This window comes from Calonectris borealis, chromosome 11 (assembly GCF_964195595.1).
Source record: "Calonectris borealis chromosome 11, bCalBor7.hap1.2, whole genome shotgun sequence".
In the NCBI taxonomy this organism is placed as follows: domain Eukaryota; kingdom Metazoa; phylum Chordata; class Aves; order Procellariiformes; family Procellariidae; genus Calonectris; species Calonectris borealis.
The window spans coordinates 7,185,253-7,207,088 of NC_134322.1; the positions used below are offsets into that span (position 1 = coordinate 7,185,253).

A 21,836-nucleotide genomic window follows, 5' to 3' on the forward strand; every position below is an offset into this window, starting at 1 on the left:
ACAGAGGTATTTTTTGAAGGACCAAAAGGAGACTTACTTCTCCGGCATGATGAAATGCAGCAGGGACCAGAGCTCTTTGAGCGAATTTTGAAGCGGGGTGCCAGTGATCAGCAGCCTGTGGTTGGACTTGAAATCAATCAACGTTTTGTACAGCAGAGAGTCGTCATTTTTCAACCGATGGGCTTCATCCACGCCTAGAAAGGCCCAGTTAATACTTCCCAAAACAGCCTGGAGGAAAAGAAGAAAAAAAAAAAACAGGCCCCAAGGAGACGCTGGGTCAGACAAGCCCCACCACCTTGCACATGCCTCTCTCTCCACGGCCAGAAAGCACTGCAGCGTGTGCTTTCCAGTGTGTCCTGCCCCAGCCCTAGACTAGTTTTGCCTCCCCGGAAAGGAAAGGTGAATGTTAGCCATGCTGCATCTGAGTAGTCTTTCAGCAAGTATACCTATTTTAATCCACCTTTGCTTTACCCAGAAAGCACAGTCCTCCCCCAGCCCCCTACTCCTTCCTTTCTCCACGCCCACGGGGCCCCACCGGAGCAGCAGCAAGAGAGCAGACAAACAAGCCTATAAAGTTAAGGTAACCTGAGAGTTTTGGGTTTGGTTTTTAACATTAGTATTAAGCTTCTTGTTTTCTGCTAGGACTCAGTGATGCATTGACAGGGCTGATGAGCATTTCCTAAACAGACAGATTTCTCCTAAGTGTAAAAATCCAGATATTGTTAACACTGTGGCCAGTGGTTCAGTGTAATGTTTTGTCCTCTTAACTAGCCTAAATTAAACCAGGTAAAATCCAGCCACTGCCCTCCCTGGTGTCTTACAAGTATAAAGAATAACACAACTGCCACAGTACAAGAGTGAAGACACTGCAATGCGTGTCCCACATTCCCTCTGCACTACTGGCAAGCAAAAGCAAATAGTAGCTAGATTTTCTCCATCACCACAGAGGAAAGAGGTAAAACCCACCAGCTGGGGGCTGGCTTCCCCCTTTGCAAGTGAAAGAAAGTCTAAATAAAAAAATTCTTGGACTATTACCCACCTTATCCTTGAGGAGGATCTCGTATGTTGTGATAAGTGCATTGAATTTCAACCTTTTAGACTGAGAGTGGATCCACTCATATTCACGTATCTGTGAGAGGAGACAAATGTTAACTTCAACCCATGTTATCAAAAGGAAGGAGTTAACAGGTATTACTTTAGTGTAGCTATAGCCAGAGACTCCAACCAAGTCCAAAACCCCCGTTGTTCATTTGATGAGCTCAGGGTGCCCAAGGAGCAGCTTGTTTTAGTGCACACGTGGTTCAACTGCCCTTGCACAGGCAACAAAATAAGGTCAGAACAACTTGCTGTTGTGACATTACCCCTCATCTGCCAAATGAATGAATCATCTCACTAGTGACACCTCTAGACTCACAACATTTGTGTGCTTCATTGCCCGCATAACTCAGAACATAGGAGGCAAGCACTTTTACACTGCTATACTCCTTACTGCAGCATGTTTCAGCCCAGTGCAGCAGTGGTTTCCAGACCCTCCGAGGGAAGCCAGTACTCCTGTGCTCATTCTAAGAGGGGAAATAAGGTAGAAAAGTCCCTGCAGCAGTGAATTATACCCAAGTGCTCAGCTACAGCTGCAGTACTGCCAGTACTATCTGTCAGCTTCTCCAGCAGAATGCGACATACGTTACACTCTATGCTGCTTTGCACCCAGCATTTCTACCCAACCCCACCCCCTTTGCTTTTTGATTACACACCATGTTCCTGCTCATGAGGTCTCCGATGTAAACCACCACATTTATCTCAGGTGCCCACACTTCAAACTCTCTCTGCCAAGAGGTGAGAGTGGACAAGGGCACCACCACCAGGAAAGGGCCATACAGCTGGTGCTGATGGAAGAGGTACGACAGGAATGATATTGTCTGAATCGTCTTGCCCAGGCCCATTTCATCAGCCAGGATCACGCTGTTGTTCCTGAAAAGGAAGAGAACAAACATAAATCCTGTCTGAGTGCGTGTTTCCGCCACTTCTAATTTACTGTGCACCAGCATGAATAGCAGTCCATGACAGGGACAGAAAGGGGGCAGTGCAAAAAAAAATTATCTGAACACTTCCAAGTGGATCCCAGAGACATCCAGACTGTACGTGGCACAATAACTTGCAAAAAGGGACAGACTATGATCACCCCACACTGGCAAGCAAGGACAAAGGCAAAGGGAGAGGGGAGTCAGTGGCCTAATTTTAGAAGGACATTTCTCAAAGACTTCAACAAGTGTGTAAGCATGCCGAGCCAGAAACCTTTTTTTCAGTTAGGGCAATGGAAAATTAGGACTGATAGGCACTAGGCTCACACAGCAGCCAAGTCCAGCATGTGAACAGGCCCAGAAAGGGAAAATGCTTTTTGTTTTCGCACAAGGTTTCTTAAGTTCATGCTCTAGATAGTTCCTGCTTGCGGTGCCTGCAATGCAGCTGGGCGCAGTAACATTTGAAATCCTTCAAGCTGCAGAAGCAGGACGGGTAAAGACCTCACTTGAAAACAAGAGGGTCAGATCCTACTGGGACAAAAATCAGGAGACAAAACGAACATCACATAGCATCTGTACGTACTTGCACCACGAGTGAGCGAGCCAGTTGAGGCCCTCCAGTTGGTAATCTCGCAGCTCCAGGTTCTCACCACCAATGTAAGAAGGCTGTTTCTTCAAGGCAACGAACCTTGGTCTCTGCTTCAATACCTGGAAAAGAAGATACTGTAAGCCCACTGAAGAAAAAGATAAAGGTTGAAAATTCAGCAATTAATGTATATCTGTTCATTAGTTAAAGTCCGTCCACATTTTCCTAGCCTGTGCTTATGTCTGCAGTTCAGAAACTGTGTTATGCTTTGCCTGCTGTCCTCTGGTTCTGATGACCAGGGCTGCGAGTTCCCCCCAGGAGTACAGTAAGCTGTACATAATGTACACTAGATGGAACAAGCTCCACGTTCTTTTTTGTCCTCTTGCTTTTTCTCCCATTATCTCTGTCCCTGTCTTCCACTATATCAGCATCTTGCAGGTTTTCTCTTTTCCCAGGTGTGCTGTTTTTTCATCCAACTGATATTAAAACTTTGCATTTCTGCAGCAGCTCCTTCTGAGGAGGAAGCACTTTGCAAGGATTAATTAAGCCTCCCACTCCGCAGGGGGACATAACGTTCTCACTGTGCACAGAGTAAATGAAACCAAAAGGGGGTTCACACCTCTGCTTAAAGTACAATACAAGAACAGCAAACAACCATTCAAACGCTGGTGGGAGGATGGGAAAATGTTCTCTGACATTTATCCTGACAAAACTTCACATTCCCACTGCTCGCATCATCACCCAGCCCGGAGAAACCCAGCAACAGGAGAGAAGAGAAGCAAGCAAACCTTGCAGTCCCGGGTAGGAATCGTTTTGGAGTTGTTACGATTGTTGAAGCTGTCAATGCAGTGCTGAAATTTCTTGCTTATCAGAGCCTCGTCTTCCCAGCTGCACTCGGCATAGGGTAGCCCCATCCACTTACACAGGTATTCAGGGTCATTCGAGGATGTTTTGCGACTGTTTGCTGCAAAATATGCAAAAAAGCCCAAACCTCAGCAATTGTGGTTCTGTGGCTGAACCACAGACGTGGTTCACAGGGGCAGTCTGAACCACCCGTACAACCACAAGACGGGTCTCAGCTAGTAGGAAAAGTTTAGAGGGACCAAAAAATGCTCCTTTACCTGGGAAATCTGAATGTCCCGTTGCGGACTTGCTGGTTTTCACAGCTGTGTTTGGAGACAGAAGGGAAGGAAGGGTTTGGAGGGCTGGCAGCCAGCAGAGGGAGCAGGGCAGGCAGGCTGTCACTGCCACACCCCCCACGCGTTTTCATAGGAATTGTATTGGAAATAGGTTAAACAGCTCTCCAAGCCAATTCCCAAAGCAACTGGATGCCGGCACCTCTACCTGACATTACTGTGATATTACTGAAGTGCTTAGTATTTTTAATAAGTAATCATGATAATCTAACCCCTGAGCTGCCTTGCAGCCTAACCACATCCTCAACCACGTTACGGAAAGTGGTCCTCACAAAAGCCAGGGCTGTACTGCTGCTTTGGATGCAAACACCTTGCACCCAAAGGACTGAAGTCAAAGAACTTCAGCAGCAGCAACTTCAACATTCCCTTGGGAACTAGTGTATCATCCCACACTCCAGGCAAGGAGAGTGATTGATCTGTATTGCTTGTAAATACAAATCTGCAAACCTGGATTTCTACTGTTCAAATTCCTGAATTTCACACACTGAAATACACTTAACACCAGTTTTTTTTTTCTCCAGAGATACTGGAGGACAGGGAAGAAGAAAGAGCCGTACACTCATTCTGCTGTCGCTAGAGATGAAAGTTCCCACACCTTACTTCACCCCTTTAGAAAAGTGTTGGGTTCACTTACCGATTACTCTCTCCACTATTTGATATTGTTTGTTCAGCTCTGAAGCTAGTTCTTGTTGGCAGTTGAAATATTCTACATCTTCAGGTGATACCTTGCCCAGCCTAGATGCAAAAAAATCCAAAAAAATCCCCCACTATAATGCTTCTGTAATAATGCTCATGGATGCTATGTATAGAAATTCTACTTTCCTATATGGTTCTGTAATTCAAGTCACTGAAGCAGACTACTGCTTATACGACATGTTTCTTAAAGCTTCCTATAATTATAAATCATTACTGAGAAGCAAATGTCACAGATGTTCATACCATCTCCCTGTTAAATGATGCCTTGTTCTGCTGCAAGGATCAGTCTCAAAACCAGAATGAAAGATGGAAGCTGCTACTCCAGCTTTATCACTTTGGAAACACATAGCTCCCGTTAGAGTTCCTGGGAAGTTCTGACATAAACTGATGCAAAAACTTGCATACAGACAAGCCCATAATTAACAAGGGTTAATAAGACTGCAAGCCCTCATGTCACCTCCTGGGCCAGGTGAATCTGTGCACCATTTATTTGTTGTCAGCTACCCCAATTCTTAAGCCTAGGAAGTGGCAATATTGTGAATTTCTTGCCTCTTCCTCTCTCTTTCAACACCACGGCCAAAGACATCATTTCTACAAGGGGGGATGTTCATCAGTAGGCAAAGAGAAACATGAATGTTGTGCACCGAAAACAATTGCTTTGGATGAAACATGCTTTGCAAGAAGAAATCAAATGTTTTCAGCCATGACTCTGCAAACCTCTGGCTAAAAAAGATTTGCTCAAGGCCAAATCACTGGTTGAAGTAAAGCATACCATTGCTTGATCTCCTCCTCTTTTTTCTTGAAGTTTTCTAGCTTTTTCAGGCCCTTCACTTTCTGCTGCTGCAGGGACTCTTCACTCTCCCATGTGCTATGGATGTATGACCAGCCTTTCCATTTGATCAGGTACTGAACTTCTCCCTCATCCTTTTCAGGATCAAAGTCTGCGCTTGGGTTGCCATTGGCTTCAGTTGCATACACTGTGGTGGAAGCACCAGTGGCTGCAAAAGAAATCAGGCTGCAGTCGGTACCTTTGTTATCAAGCACTGGACATGAACTGCATTAGAGCAGAAAGTTATTTTTCTAATACATCTTTTGTGACAGCACAAAGAATATCCTACAGATTCTGCAACCCAATAAGAGAGGCACACAAAAGTTTTCCATACAACAGAATCGTTTTAAATCTCTCTATCATAAATGCTTTTTCTTTAAGTATAATTCAAAGGTCTCTTGAAAATGTTCACGACCGTTCAGTTACACAAAAACACTTTTGTAAGGCTATAAGAACAAAACATCGGCTTTATTTTCATTATGGCTTCGTTAATGGAGCTATGAAAACTGACTCTATTGGAAGATCTGTTTTATATTTCAAAGAAGAGAAAAGCAAGAATTGCAGAACAATGAATGTGTCTTTAAAATGCGTGCACGCTAAATGAAAGCTGCCAAAACTTGACATTTTAGGTTTTTCAATACTAGATTTTACAAAAGCTGCTAGAAGACATAAATAAGAGGCATAGAGGAAAGGGTGAAGAGCACTGAAACAACCCTTGGCTCCACTTTGAAGTTGCAAAAGCACTGCACCAGCTCAAGAGAAACTGAGTGCACGACTGACATCAGAAATAAAGGCTTTTTCCAGAACCACGCACCTCCTTTTTTTCCAAGCCTGATGTCCAAGACTTTCTCAATAGTTTCACTGTTGTCTTGTTGTTCATCAGCTCCTTCCCCAGTCATCTCTATCAGGTCATCAGAATCCGTCTCAAAATCATCATCTTCTTTGTAACTGAACAAGATCAAAACCAAACTGATAAAAAGCCCTTGACTCTTCCCAGTCCAGAAACACACAGAATGGCATGGACTGGAGGCACGCCTTCTCCAGCACTTATCCTGGGGTTCAGTGCATGTTCAGCACATGCATTTCTTAAGTTAGCCATTCAGTATTTTCTCCTGAGACACTTGGATAGCTACACTTTATCAGATTAATACTCTATCTTGTCCCTACTTTTTCTGACCATGGCCAACACCAGATGCTTCATGAGGAGGTGGAAGGAACAATCCCTGCAGCAGAAGCAAGACCATCAACAGAGAAAGTCTCCTCTCTGTTGAAAGATTATTTTATGTTTAACAATGGAGGTTGCGGAGCACCGAAAGGTTGCAGGGGTGCCTACACTGCCCTAGGAACTACACTTCTCATTTTTAATGAACATTTAACCACCAAAAAATATTCTTCGGGTGGTTCTTTGCAAAACCCTCATTAGGACTGCCAAAAGGTGAGAAGGTGTCTTGGGGAACGGATAATGCTTTACCTCCACCATGTCTCAACGCTCTGTCCCAAGGCATTACCCATCAGCCCCTCTCAGACAATTGGTCCAATCTAGCACAGCTCATTTTACTCATTTTAATCTATTATTTGCAATTCTTAATCTCATCTGAGAGTGCTTTAGAAACATTATGCAAACCTCCTCACATTTCTCTAAGCGGGACTGGTAAATATTCCCTCCTTTACAAATGGCAAAACAAGGTAAAGAGAAGTCAGATGTTCGCGGCATGAACCTGTCAAAAGAACCACATCTCAGCCAACGCACATCTGCAGGGCAGAGCAGGGTCTCTCTGCAGGATCACACAGGGGGTCAGGGCCCTCCGGTGCCCCCTCTTCCCCAGCCAGCCAGCTCTCATCATCAAGTAACCCCACACTTCTTGATACCTGACATTTTTGGCTGCTCTTCGTCGAGTTTGTCTCTTGGGGGTCTCATCATCTTCGTCATCATCATCGTCTTCAGATGAGTCCGGTTTCTTTCTCTTCTTCCCACGCTGGGGTTTGTGAGGCTTTTTAACACCGGTTTTGGCCACTGTTCTAAAATAAGAATTAATAGAAAGCCATAATACAGCGTGTTTTACGTAAACATCCATTTTAGTAAGTCTTTAAGAAAGCATGAATCTCAAATATTAGACTCCTGGGGATTTAGTCTGCTCTAACCACCATGGAAACCATTGCATCACTCACTAGAGTATGAAATGGGTAGACGAGAGAGTCACTAGGTCCTCGGTTTACTAGGTCATAAACAAGGGTAATATTGCAGAAAAAAAAAAAACATTCTTTAGCGACAAATAGAGATTACATCTCCACTCAGCACAGGCAGAAATGACATATGCAGAAAAAGAGACAGATTGAACCAACCATTCCTTACCTCCTTTGGGCAGGTCTTCTTGCTTTAACTTTCTTCGGTTCAGGATCACTCTCTCCACTGGTGCCTTGCTCCCCTCCATCCTCATCCTCTTCTTCACCAGAGACCTCTCTTTTCCATTTATTTCTATGGTCAGAAATGTAGGTCATCAAGGGCAATCGTATTTCCACACAAATACTTGGCTAAGCAGACATCCAAGCCATCTAGGTTAATACTAGCAGGCCAGAATTACGAGAAAAAGTTCAAAACTGCACTCTTGGCTGTTCAGTGCAATGCATGGGGGATTTTGTGGCATGATTCTCTGCTTTTAGGAAGAGGCCTCAGTCACCTAGGTTTTAGTTCACGTAGGGGCAGTATATCTTGAATGAGAGTGGCTCACATACTACAAAACAGTGCTTGTGGCAGAGCTGTACATCTTACAACTGGGTGGGCAAGTGCTTCAATTTATTTATTTTTCATTTCCACTTCTGCATTTCTGAAATGAGCTGGAAAAATCTTAAAAGATTTTTTGCTCACCTTCACTTATGGAGTACGAGCCACAAGATGCACAGTTACATCTCCTTGTAGCCCAGAAAATGGAGCAAGTCTCCTGCCATCTAAATTCAGGCAATTAAAGTTTCCGAGTGTGAAACCAAATCACACCATACCATTAGTGGAAGGAAGCAGGTTCTCTGTAGGCAATTCACAGCAAAGCTGCAGCTTCGAAATGCCCTTTGAAAGAGCCTCTCCTCTCTGCAAGAGGTACGGGGGGAATCCACAGAGATTATTCTCCTTGCCCATACTATCACAGTCCTCCCTGCGCTTTATTACCTTCCCTCCTGTTCTGCACTGGTGTGTACAACTGAATGAAAAACTAAAAGACATGAAACAGGAGAGAGAAAGCTGGATCATGCGGCTGTGTTTAAGTTTTCTCCAGCAGGCAGCTTGCAGTTCCCTTCAGTTCACTTTAGTGTTTGGAAAAACTAGAAGGGACTTATTAGATGGAAGAAGGCAGTAAAATATGATTGTAAGTGAACTCAGTTATGGTGATTAGACATCCAAAATATCTTTTATGGAAGGTCTTTTGTTGTAGCAGAAGGTTATGAAAGATGAAGGAGGATAATTTGGCATTTTATTCTCTATTAATCAAGAAGAGGAGAGGAGCAGGGATTAAACTGTTTTAAGTATCTCTGATGGAGTATAAGTAACCTGATGAAGAAATGAAAGACTGACAACAGAAAGTGAACCTGACTTGCCCAGATTCTGTCACAGGCAAAGTGGAAACACATAAACAAAAGAAAAGTTGGGAAATTGCATCCATCTGTAGATCCATATTCATACTTCAATTTCAGTCATCCAAAGTATTATTACTGGAAATATTAAATAATTTATTTTACAAGCTCTCCATGTGACAATGCCCATCAAACAATGCAATACTACTGTTCTGAAAAGTAAAAAATGACAAAGTACCACCATTCAAAACGCTTTCCCTAGAAACTTACGTTTTTTTCATTTGCTTCTGGCCTCTTCTTTTTGGGCTCTCATTTTCAGATTCACTACTTGCCTTTAATTGAAAAGAAAGAAAATCAGGTTGTAGGCTTCACTCAGGACTGTCTCCTCAAAGACGCAACTGAAACGCATGCACGCGGTCTGTGCTCAGACACAACTCGACTGCTCTTTCGCTGCAGCGCTGGAAAGATGCTTTGGTGCGACGGGGCTGCAAAAGAGCAGCCAGCTCCTCGGCACCATTCCCTCTGCGCTGCCTCGGCTGCAGGGTTAATGCCGCTATGCTCTCAGCATGAAGAAGGTAACTCTGCAGAAAGGTTGGGGAGCTCTACTACAGCATCTGTTCTGGAGGCCCTGAGCTTGGGATGCGCAAGGCTGCGACCCAGCTACCCCTCAGCACCAACCGCCAATACCTGGCAGACGCCGTCTCAGCGGTGGCAGTGGCCAGGCAGACCTGCAGTGCAATACCCCAGGGATTACAAAACCGCAGGATTAATTTAACCCACCAAACCTTGCACTGCCCAGCGCTGGAGGCAAAACGTACCCCAGAGAGAGAGAGAGGGCAGCTCAGCTTCTGCTACCTCTGCCTGCGGGGCAAGGTGAGCATCGCTCCTGCCTGGTGCTCGAGAATCAGGCAGCAGCGTGACTTTGTGCTTTCTGGACAGCACTTTGGGGCCTGCCGCAGTGCCAAGGCTCAGCTACTTTACAAGGCTTTTAACTGAAAGCGCAGTGGCTGAATGTGCTTTCGTGAGCGCCCATACTTGCCATTTCAGGAGGAATCTTGCAATATTTGGGGGCATTCAGGCTTAGTTTCTGTGATTGCAGAAACTTTTGCAGCCACACATATGCATTATGATCTCTGCCTTCATTAGAGAAACTTCCTATAAGGAAGGAAATTCTTATAAAAATACAATATTCTCATCACAGCAGTGTCCTTGCTTTCCTGAGTCGCTGAGGACCTGACTGGGTCAGAGCCATGCCCTGCTGCTTTCCTTCCTCCTAATCCTTCAGTCTCCACCAGTGAAGTCTCTCTGGCTAAATATATCTAGAGATATTCTAACTACTTGATGTACTATTTTAAATGTGGGCGTCATTAACTCCTACAGACCAAGATAGCTAAAAAAAAAAAAAAAAAATCTTTGGGCGGGTTGTACACAACCCCATTTTCGTAAAAACTAGTCAACCATAAAAATAGATTACCACACAGGTAACACCCCTCAACCAACAGATGACTTCGTCTTATACACTTGCCCCAGAAAACACAAATCAGCAGGGAGAAAACTGAAGAAACCAATGTGAGATTTCTAAAGGAGTATTAAAATGATAGAAGTAGTCTCCAAGACTGCTTGCTCTACACGCTTATTGGAAATCTTCCATTTCAGACTGCTTTTTGCTGCAGTATTCAGCTTTAGCTCTAGGTAACGTCTGTCCATCACCACGGGTACCTCAGTTTGCACCTCCTGGTACACCCACCACCCTCCTAGCTACGAGCTAGCAAAGCTTACAACCGACAGCTGTTCACACAAGAATTTTGTGAAATGGCGTGAGCCACAACATGAAAAAGTCAAGGCTCTGGAGAGCCGTGGCCCACCCCTCTGCTTTCTTTCTGCATCCTTTATTTCCACTTTCCAGCTTCCCTTCCATCAACAGAAATTTCCTTCTCACTTGCATCAGCGTTTCCATTAAAATATACTGAAATACTGGATGCCACGTTAGACCAAGAGCTTTGCTGAATTTCACTGTGGTTTGGTGTCAGATTTACATGTGACGCAGTAACACCTCTTGCACCGTATCTTACTACGAATGCGTGTTCATCCGCCTGTTTCACAGCCCTGCATGAAATCCCTGTCTCATAGACCAAGCGTCCAGGAAGCAAGTGACTGGTGAACACCACGGAAAGCCCTACCTACCCTTGCAACATAAGCCAAGCATTCCACAGATTTCAGTATCGACACAGCAAAGCTTAGACGTCCTCAATTTTCTTTTTCCCTTTTAACATCCACTTTCTGAAGCGCATCAATTTTGGCATGTTTTTTGAGAGCTGTTCCTCAATGCACGTTTACTTTTTGCTGTCTTTTGCCAACCACAAGTAAAGAGAGGTGGATTTTTCTTCCGCTCTGCGTCAGAAAAGATCAGATTTGGAGAAAACCAAATACAACCTTTGGCTCTTTGAAACCAACTCCACTTCTTTGCCAAAATCCCATTTTTCAAGTTTCTAGTGTCCGTTTTCCTAATGCCTCTACTCTCCCCCCTCTCTGTCGCTGTTTCTATAAAGCTGATGCTCATCTCAATGACTTGTCTTTTCCTCACCTTTCTCTGCCTTGAAAAATTTAACTTGTGACTGCAATTCAGCCGCCTTCAGTTATGTTTTTCAAAGACACCATTGTCTTTTTTGGATGCGTGTCAGCCCCAGCTCTATCTCCTTTGACACAGCCAGTCCCCAGCCTGAGTCATCTGCCTGCCTTGTGCTCCCACATCCTCCCTGCCCGAGTGCCGGGAGGCGCCGCGCCTGCAGCCCCGCGCAGCCGCCGGTGGCTCAGCCTCTCCTCCCCGCTCCCTCGCCTGCCACCGACCCGTCTCTCCTCACCAGCTCCTCCTGGCACCCTGGCCCTAGGCTGCCAGGCTCAGCCCCTGGCTGAAAGCTGCTTTCTACCATTTTATACAGAAATAATAATACTTTTTTTTTTTTAAAAAAACATAAGCACATTTTAGCAACATCTTAATTCCGCTTCAATCCACATTTTGGGACCCAGCTGCAAAACTCTATGCTGACTTGCTCAAATCATCCCAAGGGTGAGATTTGCACCTCTGCAGCACAAACAGAGCTTGCGCTTGTAACACCCCGTTATCAACATCAACCCACAGGCTCGGGCTGGTGGTAAATTCCTCGCAGATGATAACCAGAGAGCTGGGAGCACGCCAGGTCCTCAGCACGCACCTGAGGTCCCATCTGCACTCCAGCCTGCCACCCACCGTCATCAGGAAGCAAACCGGTTGGGAAATCGCATGCAACTTGAATTTTAATAACGTCACCTCCCTGAACGACACAAGCTAAGCTGACACAATCCATCTCCGGTCCCCAACAGGGCTTTTGTCAGCCCAGCAAGAGATGGCGGGTGCACACTCCTCGCTCTCGCAGCCCAAGTACCAGCGCTGGCAAAACTCTGCCGGGCTCAGGCTGCCCCTCCGGGCTGCTGCTGCTGTGGCCAAGGGGGAAGATGACTTGCCTCCCCTAGTTCCCCTTTTCCCTACCAAACACTATAAACATGCCCAACTTCTTCTGGCACCACTACTTCCAAATGGAAGTAGGAACTGGCCTCTTACGATTTGCTTTCCCCACTTCCAGCTGAAGGGATCAGCCTTCCCTCTCCATGCCTCACTGACGCCTCCCATCTAATTTATTCTTTTTCTCTGCCAGCACTTAACAATGCGTACACTTTTACTAGATTAATTATGCTGTATTTTGCCATGGAGCAGTCCTGTACAAAACATAACGATGCTGCCTACGTAGCACCAAGCAGGGCAATGCAGCAGCAGCTTTAAAGTTCTGGTCCTACAGATTGTCCACGAGCATCCTCACTGCTGGCCCAGGGCAGGAGAAGCAGAGACTCAAGGCCATTGGCATGGACCAGGAGAGCCTCTTGAGCTCATGCTGCCTAGTAGGGGAGATCAAGACTTGCTTAAACAGAGGCAAGAAATATTTCAGACTAAAGTCAAAGTGAGGATTTTCACATTTCAGGCTTAACAGAGGCCAAGCTCTAGTGCTCCAGAACAGCTGGAGAATCTCAGCTTGCCAGGTCAGTTTTCTTATGTCTGCTGAAGTTCTCTCTCCCAGTGATACCGCCAGTGTTTAACATTTCAGCAGACGTGAGGCAAAGCATTAATCAAAATGCAAATGAGCAGTTTTTTTCTTCCAATAATAAAACCAACTGTATTTTGGGAACACCTCTGGTGCATGACTTGTGGCCTCTCTCTCACAGAAAAGATGACCGTGCCAGTTATTACTAATTCCAATCTCAAACCATCCTTTTTATAGCAAAAAGATTGTGTCTGTTTTGGGCACATTTATTTCTTGACTGCCCCAGAATACCCGGAAAGGCACCTGGCTCTGCATGTCTCATTTACCCTGGCTGAAACCTGACGCTGATCTATTAACTGCAAAGAAAATGCATGGGCAAGTATTGTTTTTACTAAAAAAAAACTCCCACGTGCTCTCATTCCTGGAGATAGCTCTAGTCCTCTGAGCAGCTCTGTACCCCTATGCAAAACCACACTTTCGCTTCCTGATCTTTCAGGCCATGCCTCAGTATTGATCGCAAGTTATCACCCTCTCCGATGGCAGCTCAGAGACCCACACAACGTGCCCAGTGGCCTCCGGGCAGTTCCCAGAGGCAATCATTTCTAACACAGAAATAACCCTGCCCAAACTGCTGGTCTCAGAGGACAGACTAGTGATTGAACAGTGCCCCAAAAACTGAACCATCTCCACCTACGCGCGATCTCCCCCGACCAGGGTGAGTCACGGGGAGGTGTGATGGCTGATTCTTGTTCTGCGCTCAGAGCCTGCCACGCTGCCTGGGCGACGCTGTTTGCTAATACTGCAGAGAAGCGTTAGGGAAGACGACAATTAAAAGCTCCTGGACACTGTGCTGGAAGTCCCAAGCAGCAAGCGACAAGAGCAGGTCACTGGTGACAGGATTAACCCTGTAAAGGTAAAAAGCAATCTTAAGAGGTGTCAAGCGCCTTGGGTTTCCGCCAGCTCCAGCAGCAGCAAGGAGTGCTCAGCACCATGCAGGCTCGAGCTATGCTATTTCCTCTCTCTTGGCGTTTAGGTCTTCCAAAAGCAAGTCTTTCCATCTCCTCCTGCTCTTTGCGAGGCCCCAGCACTGTGCTCCTGACACGTCACACCCTCCATCGGACTCTGCTGCAGATGGGAGTTGCCCTACGGGGACCAGACAGTGTTGCTTTGGGGAGAGAGGGAGGAAAGGGGTGGTCCAATTTTGTTAATCTTGGCTTTCCATTTCACGAAAGTGGCAGTGGGATCATTTGGAGGCCTTTTTTTTTTTGTTTTTTACAATATTTTGTGGTATAGCAAAGTTTTTACATCTCGGATTTTTTTTTTTTTTTTTAAACTTTATCGTACCTTAAGTAGTAGGAAATAAAGATATCGAAAAAGAAAACAACATTTGCAAAACCACGTAATATTGTAAAACAAAAAAAGACGGGACTTACCTGAGCCCCTAACAGGGCACTCGGGTCTGCAGCGGAGGTCTGTGGTGGGTGTGACATCGCCAGCACAGTGCATGCCGGGGCATCGCACAGAGAGGCGGCCAGTGAGCCTGGGCTTTGCCGAACTTGAAAAGGAAAACAAAAGCTAAGTCAATGATGTGCCACAAGCCCCTTCCTAACCTGCTGCTATGCGGGACATCCAGCACAGGAGTCTGGGGGGGGCAGGGGGTGGCACCGGGAGTGCCGCAAGGCTCAACGATAACGCACCAGAGCAAGGAGCCAGAGACCTGTGTTTGCCGCGTGACCTGGACCCCTCGAGCATCCAAACACGCGTTTTGGCAGCGAAGCCCAAACAGCCTGACTGTCAGAGAGCACCACGGGGCTGAAAATCTGGCTACTTATCTTCAGATTCCCAACTGCAGGTTTTTGTACCTAGCCGTAAGCCCCAAGCTTTACCTTTGGGCTAAGCCTCTCTCTGGTTTTCTTTCCCCTCTGCCATAGCTACTCAACCTTCCTGAAGACCTGCAGGTGAACAGCTCTCTGCAGAAAGCCTGTTAGATGCACATGAAGGTCGCAGCTAATTCCTACATCTTCAGAAAAAAAAAAATGTTCTGAAAAAGGAACAATTAGAAGGTTTGTCTGCCAGGCTTTGACCACTGTCACCCTCCACTGAATCATAAAAGACTCCCCAATATTCAACCAAAGAAAAGTGATGGTTCATAAAGCTGAATACACACAAATGCATTTATCAGCATGATTCATTCTGGGATGGGCAACAATGACTGTTCTGTTGTTGTGAGGTGCTTCTGGGAAGTTTCCTTTATTCCTGGTTGGATTTGTGTTGTGTTTTGTTTTGGTTTTGTTTTTTTACAGAGTCTCATTCTCTCCAGGACGTTTCTACAGCAGAGCATGACTTGCATTACGCCCCATTCCAGCAATCAGATCAGTGCATGCAGATCTCAGCCCACGCAGCGTCCCGCGCACTCCAGAGGTCTCAGGCCAAGCGGATCCAACTGCAGGACTGGGACCTTAACTGTGAGCTCCAACATCCACACACCAAGCTAGGACTCGGTGTTCGCAAGGCAATGCAGACGAGACCTGCCTTTGCTCTTTGGGTTTGGTTGGTTTTATATGTTCAGTAATCCCTCAACCTTTTTTTTTTCCTTACCTCATCTTTTATATTAAATCGCGACGGTTCTTGTCTGCTTCGGTTTGACCTCCTAACCCCATAAACATCAGGATATTCTTCCCACATCTGCAAAATAAACAGACCATCAGAAGGCCTGCTTCACCCCACTTATTTCTGACATTTTAGAGAAGTTTGATGGTAAATGTTTTTAAAAAAAAAAATCAACATAAAACCATGCGGGAATTAGCAACCAGTAGATGGACACTTTAAAAAACTGGCTGAAAAGGATTATGATTATTTTGGGGTATTTGGTAACACTCTAAAGCAGCATGTTTTATCTCAGCATTATCTTTACAGTGGTCCTTCTTCCCACCAGGGTACAAATTACTCTCCAGCTCATTCAGGCTGAAGGACAGAGCGTTGAGATAGCCAGCCTCTGCAAGCAATCGTGCTGAAGGTAAGGAGGCAACACCTCGCACGTGGAATGAATGGACGTACCAACACAACGGGACAATTCACTGTCGCTCACAGCTTCCACCACAATTCCTTTCTGTAGGGAAAACCCCACCAGCTGCCTGGCGAGCCCGGTGACGAGACATCGCCAGCAGCAACTTCAAACGTGAATTCTGTGGCCCAGCCTGGATGGCAAATGGACCAGGGCACCCTGTCCTTCGGCGAGGCAAGGTGGCAGGACTGCCGGTTCTTCTCCTGAATGCACTGATGCGAATGCGGTTTGGCAGCGCAGGACATGTGGATGTGCAGAGCCGACTACTGGGAGCGGTCGTGCTCTATTTGCTGTAACCAGGCCCTAAATAGTTTAATACACTGTGTATAACAGCATGCATTTGTTCTTGCTGGATGGACAGGAGGAGAAGGGGGAGACAAGAACTGATGCCCTGAGGGACATGAATGCAGAGCTGTGTTGGTGACACAGGACACCAGAAGATTTACAGGGCAGATACAAACCACCAACATGCCTTTCAAACACCTACACCAACGATCCCTCTCTCCCTCAGCAGAGCTTATCCTCTTACAGTTTTCTAAACCTATTCATTCTCCTTCTGCTTCTCTCTCCCTCTGGTCCTCAAATGTCTCTGTAAGCCACTGGCAGGAAAAGGAAATCAAAATACACTGCCAGATGCAGCAGCGACTTGGGATTGAGAGCGTGATGAATACAAGGCTGCAGCCCACCAATTTTTCTGCTACTGTTAAAGGAGTAATGGGATAACACTGCAAGGGACAGATTGCGAAGGTGTGTATCTGTTGGGCATACGAGTACAGAGATAAATTCACATGAAAGAAAAACTCAAAATACTCCCCAAACCATTTGAAGAACTTGTCTTTTCATCTTTTAAATGGCACAGTTTTTGGATGAGGGATCGACTCCCACGACAAATCTGAATAGCACCTAACGCAAATTAACCTCACCATCATGGGTGTATCTAGACAGAAATACAAAATAAACAATAATATAATAATTAATTGTATTGGTTATTCAAGCGGAACAGGTATCAACACGCCTAGGTTAGACTTAGCTAAGGAAAACACCCATTAACAGAGAAATTAAGGAAGGGAGAGGCTTTCTTATTAGAGGGTGCCTTGACGTTTTCATGTTTCATCCATGCTAATTATCACCATGAGTATGGATGTGCTCCCTTATAGGATAATTTTAATGTTTATTGTTAGGGACATGCTCTTAGAAGCCCACAGAGGAAGAGAAAACTTCCTTCAGTCCCCACTTATCAACAATAAAACAGAAATTTGAGTTACCACAACTGCCTTACAAACGCATCCTTCCTTGCCAGTCTGAACACAGGAAATTTAGCCACGACCTAAGCCAACAGCCTAGAGATTCGTGACAGGGAGAAGCTGGTAACAAAATCCGTCACTTCTCCCTTGCAGGTAGGTGGGGAGCGCAGGCTGAAAGCACTGTCCTTCTCAGTCTTTACATACATAGCAACTTTCTCCATAAAACTCACTCTCAGGAGCAAGCTGTGCGAAGTCCAAACCACAGCCAAGAACAGGGTAGTTACACACCACAAACAACAAGCAAACAAACAAAAAAAACCACCAACTGACCTAACCTGATTTTCTTCCCTCCAAGTAAACTCAGTTCACCGAGTTCCTGTCTCCAAATGGGTATTTGGGCTCCTCTTTCTCACCTCACACCACACTGTGTTACTCAGGTGCCTCCATCCCTCGGGTAAAGCAGGCACAGCTTCTGCACTGGGCAGGTGCCAACCAGAGGGACACCACATGCATTAAACACCTGCAATCCCTTTTCCTCCTGTGCAGGAACAGGTAGAGGGCAAACCTGGCTATTTGAAGGGGGGTATTGCTAGGGAGTAGCAGAAAAAAAACCACAACAAAGAACCACTGTTCTGGACATAATAAATAATAAAAGTTCAATAGCTTTTTCCCTCCTCTTTTTTTTCTTTCCTTTTTTCAAAGAGGAAGACAGTGATGGAAACAAACCAAAGTGGCCCAAATCCTAGACAAGCATTCTCCTGATTATATATCATGTGGGGAAGCTTTACTACTTTCTGAGTGCGAGGAGAGAGACAGGAGAGAGGCGTGGAAAGACAGAGGGAGAGGATGAAATGACAGGGTCGTGTATTGATGACAGGCGCCTGCCCCTCTTTCACACCAGTCAGCCCCATCGCTACCTGTGTGGTGCCCAAAGGGTTGTCCTGGCAAGCACACAAGCTCCTGCTCACAAGGATGACACCAGCAGGGCATAAGCACACAGACCAAACAGCCAACGAGTGACTTGGGGACACCAGAGGTCAGAGGCTGTTTGGTCAATGTGCAAAGTGGCAGGGAAGTTGAAGACAGCTTCATTAAGATCCTGTTTTCTGCCCTTTCGTGGTGGGTACAGGGGTAACATGGCTATGCAGAGCAGCGGGGGCAATACCTTTTTAACATCTGCTATCCTTTCCTTCTTAGAGGCCGGTTTTTCTTTGGTTTCAGGAGGGGTCTGCTGGGATTTCGAACCCGTTGATTCACTTTCGGATTCAGACTGACTTTCAGAGGACTCCGAGCTGCTGTTTGACTCGCTGCCCTGCTCGCTTTCAGACTGGCTTGCAGAGTCAGAGCCAGAGGCTTCTTCGGATGCTGAGTGACTGATGGTAGAGAAAGAAGAGATTACATTTTAACTGTACTGTCACAGCTTTCAAATACGCAGCAAGCAAACCTGAGCCATGTCCAAGCTACAATGATAGACTTGGAATAGCCCAAACACAAGTGTGAAGCGCATTGTCCCAGACAGACACCCTGCACTGGCATATTGAAGCAGAAACAATTCCTTCCCAGGACAGGCCCTGAACACATGGGCAAGAGCGCAGGCTCCAAATCACCGTACACTATCTCCTGTTCATCAGCCAAGACAAAAATAGTGGTGGTACCATGAAGAGAAGCATTAGCAATACCAGCAGCACAGGTCCTCCAGGGAGGATCTGGCTCGCTCAGAGCAAGCAAGAATAAGATATATTGGGAGCTGGAGTGTCCACAGACCATCCTGCTGTATTAAAGATAAGCAGTTGCTCTGGCATGGCTCTCCGCTAAACTTTAGTATGGCCGGTGGTTCAAATCCAACATCCAATTTCTGAAAGAGGCCAGCACCAAATACTGGACGCATAATACTACATATTATAGTAAATACCATGTTTCTTGCAAAAATAATAAATTCGGTGACAGACCAGCAGAAAGGAGCTTATACAGGCATGCGGCTGGGGCAGTTGCTGTTTAAAGGATCACACTAGTGCTGCGCAGACTGCATTTCTCAAGTAACCAATAATGGGAGAGCAGAATATCAAATGTATTTCTCTTTTTTTTTTTCCTTTACATTAAAATAGGTTAAAATACATAATATTCACTTAAATGCAGGCTCCTCAACAAAACAAAGAGAGGTCAAACTATTTTAGGTGGCCAAAATACTCAAATACCTTTGCCCAATCACTCCAACATCTATTTTCATTTAAAATCCAATTAAAGAAAACAGAAAACTCATTACAACATATAATATATATGCTAGTAAGGCAGCATTACAAATCCCACTCTGTCACAAACCAAAATGCAGTGCAGCAATAATGATACTACAAATGTTTTGACCAAGGAGCAACTCTTTCCAAGTCAGCTCTTGAGCTGCAGCTAGATGCTTTCATAATATTTAAGGGCACGCTACGGATAGAACATCATGAAAAGAAGAGTCAGGAAAACTCTGCAGAGGTAAACCATATTTTTAATTTTTCTTCTTCTGTACAAAACCACAAAAGTAACAAGATACACCAAAGGCTCCGCTCTGATTTCACAATTCGAGAGAGAAATAATACAAAGACAAAAAAGCAAAAGCACGTGTACAATTACACACAATTCTACAGAAGTCAACGCATGCTATAGAGATGGGATCACTAGAGTCAGCTGCTATTCATAAGTACATCCATATACAAATAGGGCTAATTTACACCACGGAAATAAGTTTTCCACTCAGACAAAAATTCTTAAGATATCTGTGAAATCTAGCAGGGCTGGCCCCCAGCAGCTCGTGCACCAGCAGAGCTGCTCCTGCCTCCCCGCGCAGCGGCTCAGCTCCCGGCTGCCGTCTCCCGGGGAGCGGGCAGAGGGCAGCAGCCGAGCGCCGCGGGAACCTGCTCCAGAAATCCCTCCAGCGCAGGGCGTGCAGCCAGGCTCCCAGCCGCCATTTTACAGCCACCCCTCTTCCACCATCTTGCGATTTCGTTGCGGTGGCGGCTGCTGCTCTGGGTCTGTCGCAAGTCCTAAAATGGAAGGGTGCAGCATGCGCAGGGAAAAAAGAAACAGCGGTGAGCGAGAATTTCTAAGGCTTTAGTAACAGAAACAGAGCCTTTTCAGGAAGGAGCGGAGGGTGAGCCGTCACCGATGGTTGCTGGTTTCATCATCCCAGCTTGGTTTCGAAGGAGACGGGGGTATCGCATCGCTCCCTCCTAGCACGGCTGGAAAATCGAGTTGAACTACCACCCTTCCAGGCCACCCGGTCGCTCCTGCCTGCCCCACTCCTATCAGTGACAACCAAAGGCACAACCCCGCGCACAGCCGTCTCGCTACACCCTGCTGCTGCCTGTCCCTTCCTCTACATCTTCCGCAACTTCCAGTCCCCTCTTCTCCACCACGGCCCTCCATCGCTGTGCTCTCCTGCTATGCCCCACTGCCAGCACCATCCAGAGCATCCCTGCCTGCTCGCCTGCCAGTATCTCTTTGGGCACGTCCACAGACCTGCTGACATCTGCTCCCAACGTCCCGCTCAACCACATTGCTTTGCAACCAAGTCTACTTAGAGCGAGTGATGAAACTTCTCCGTTGGAGAATTTTCAGAGTTCCAGGGTTTTTTCAAGAAAACCAAGGGAATTTTATTAGGAAGCATTGCCACACCACTCAAGGAAACGACGCTCCAGCAGCTCTGGGGACAGCCGGTTTCCACGGGCAGGGCTTGGCAGGACGGGAGAGCTTTCTGCAGGGACGGGGACTCGACCTCTGCAGAAGCATGGGCTGTGGCGGCATCCAAACCTCTACTGCCACAACGCAAAGTGGCAACATCAGGCTCTGGCTGAGTCAAGCTGGCATCCCATGTTCCATGGGGATGCACGAAAGAGGAAGACACTTTTCTTCAATCAGATTTATTAGCAATAGCTGGAAGAAATTATAACAACCCAGGCTAGACTGAGGCCAGACAGTTTTGGCAGTATTTGTTTAAAGGCAGAACAGTAATTACTGGCCTCCTCCCACTCTGGAGCTCTTTGTTTCTCAAGGCCCTAAGCTTTATTTCAAGGACACAGGGACATAGCCTTTCTGCACATTAATAGCCATAATTCACGTGCTTTGTCCACAACATTATCTGGACACTATAATTCTTTTTTTCAAGACGTGAACTGTGTCATCTGAAAGGAGGGCGACTTCTCTAGTGACAGAGACAGATGACATACACATCTGCATGCACAGGTATGCACGCGCTTGCCCTACTAAGGAAAGAAACGTAGATGCGAAGTGGTATGTCCTTTTGAAGGCTGTTGCAAATAATTCTTTTTTAATAAACAACCTGTTATCACAGCAAACAGATATGTGCTTGTCTTTATTTCTACATTGATAGAATCAAAAAAGAGAACTGAAAAGGCTAACTCCATAAAATAATCCTTTCTAACTATCACCAAGACAATCAGGAAGCATTTCTACCTGTCAACAGAGTATAAAGGATTAGCAACATTTTATGTCAAGTCAGGCGTTACACTGTACACAACTGGAGATTTAAGTCCTCTTTTCGGAAGCTATTTTTGGAATATGCCCTGC

At 45.9% G+C, this 21,836-nt stretch overlaps 1 protein-coding gene across 15 annotated transcripts in view; it reads right to left on the reverse strand.

Annotated features, from left to right (window-relative positions):
- CHD2 (chromodomain helicase DNA binding protein 2) overlaps window positions 1–21,836 on the reverse strand; it is a 309,839-nt gene that overhangs the window by 23,292 nt on the left and 264,711 nt on the right. For 10 of the 15 annotated variants that reach the window (XM_075159865.1, XM_075159864.1, XM_075159863.1 and 7 more), the window contains 14 exons: window positions 18,433–18,640; window positions 15,558–15,644; window positions 9,157–9,218; window positions 7,679–7,801; window positions 7,195–7,344; window positions 6,140–6,273; window positions 5,269–5,494; window positions 4,435–4,535; window positions 3,726–3,770; window positions 3,393–3,568; window positions 2,602–2,726; window positions 1,752–1,968; window positions 1,040–1,129; window positions 38–228 (listed from right to left, as the gene is read on the reverse strand). In XM_075159865.1, the coding sequence (XP_075015966.1) occupies window positions 38–228; window positions 1,040–1,129; window positions 1,752–1,968; window positions 2,602–2,726; window positions 3,393–3,568; window positions 3,726–3,770; window positions 4,435–4,535; window positions 5,269–5,494; window positions 6,140–6,273; window positions 7,195–7,344; window positions 7,679–7,801; window positions 9,157–9,218; window positions 15,558–15,644; window positions 18,433–18,640 (1,935 nt within the window). Of the gene's footprint in view, window positions 1–37; window positions 229–1,039; window positions 1,130–1,751; window positions 1,969–2,601; window positions 2,727–3,392; window positions 3,569–3,725; window positions 3,771–4,434; window positions 4,536–5,268; window positions 5,495–6,139; window positions 6,274–7,194; window positions 7,345–7,678; window positions 7,802–9,156; window positions 9,219–14,392; window positions 14,515–15,557; window positions 15,645–18,432; window positions 18,641–21,836 lie in introns of those variants that run through there. The other 5 variants (XM_075159873.1, XM_075159874.1, XM_075159876.1 and 2 more) reach the window with 4 other exon arrangements.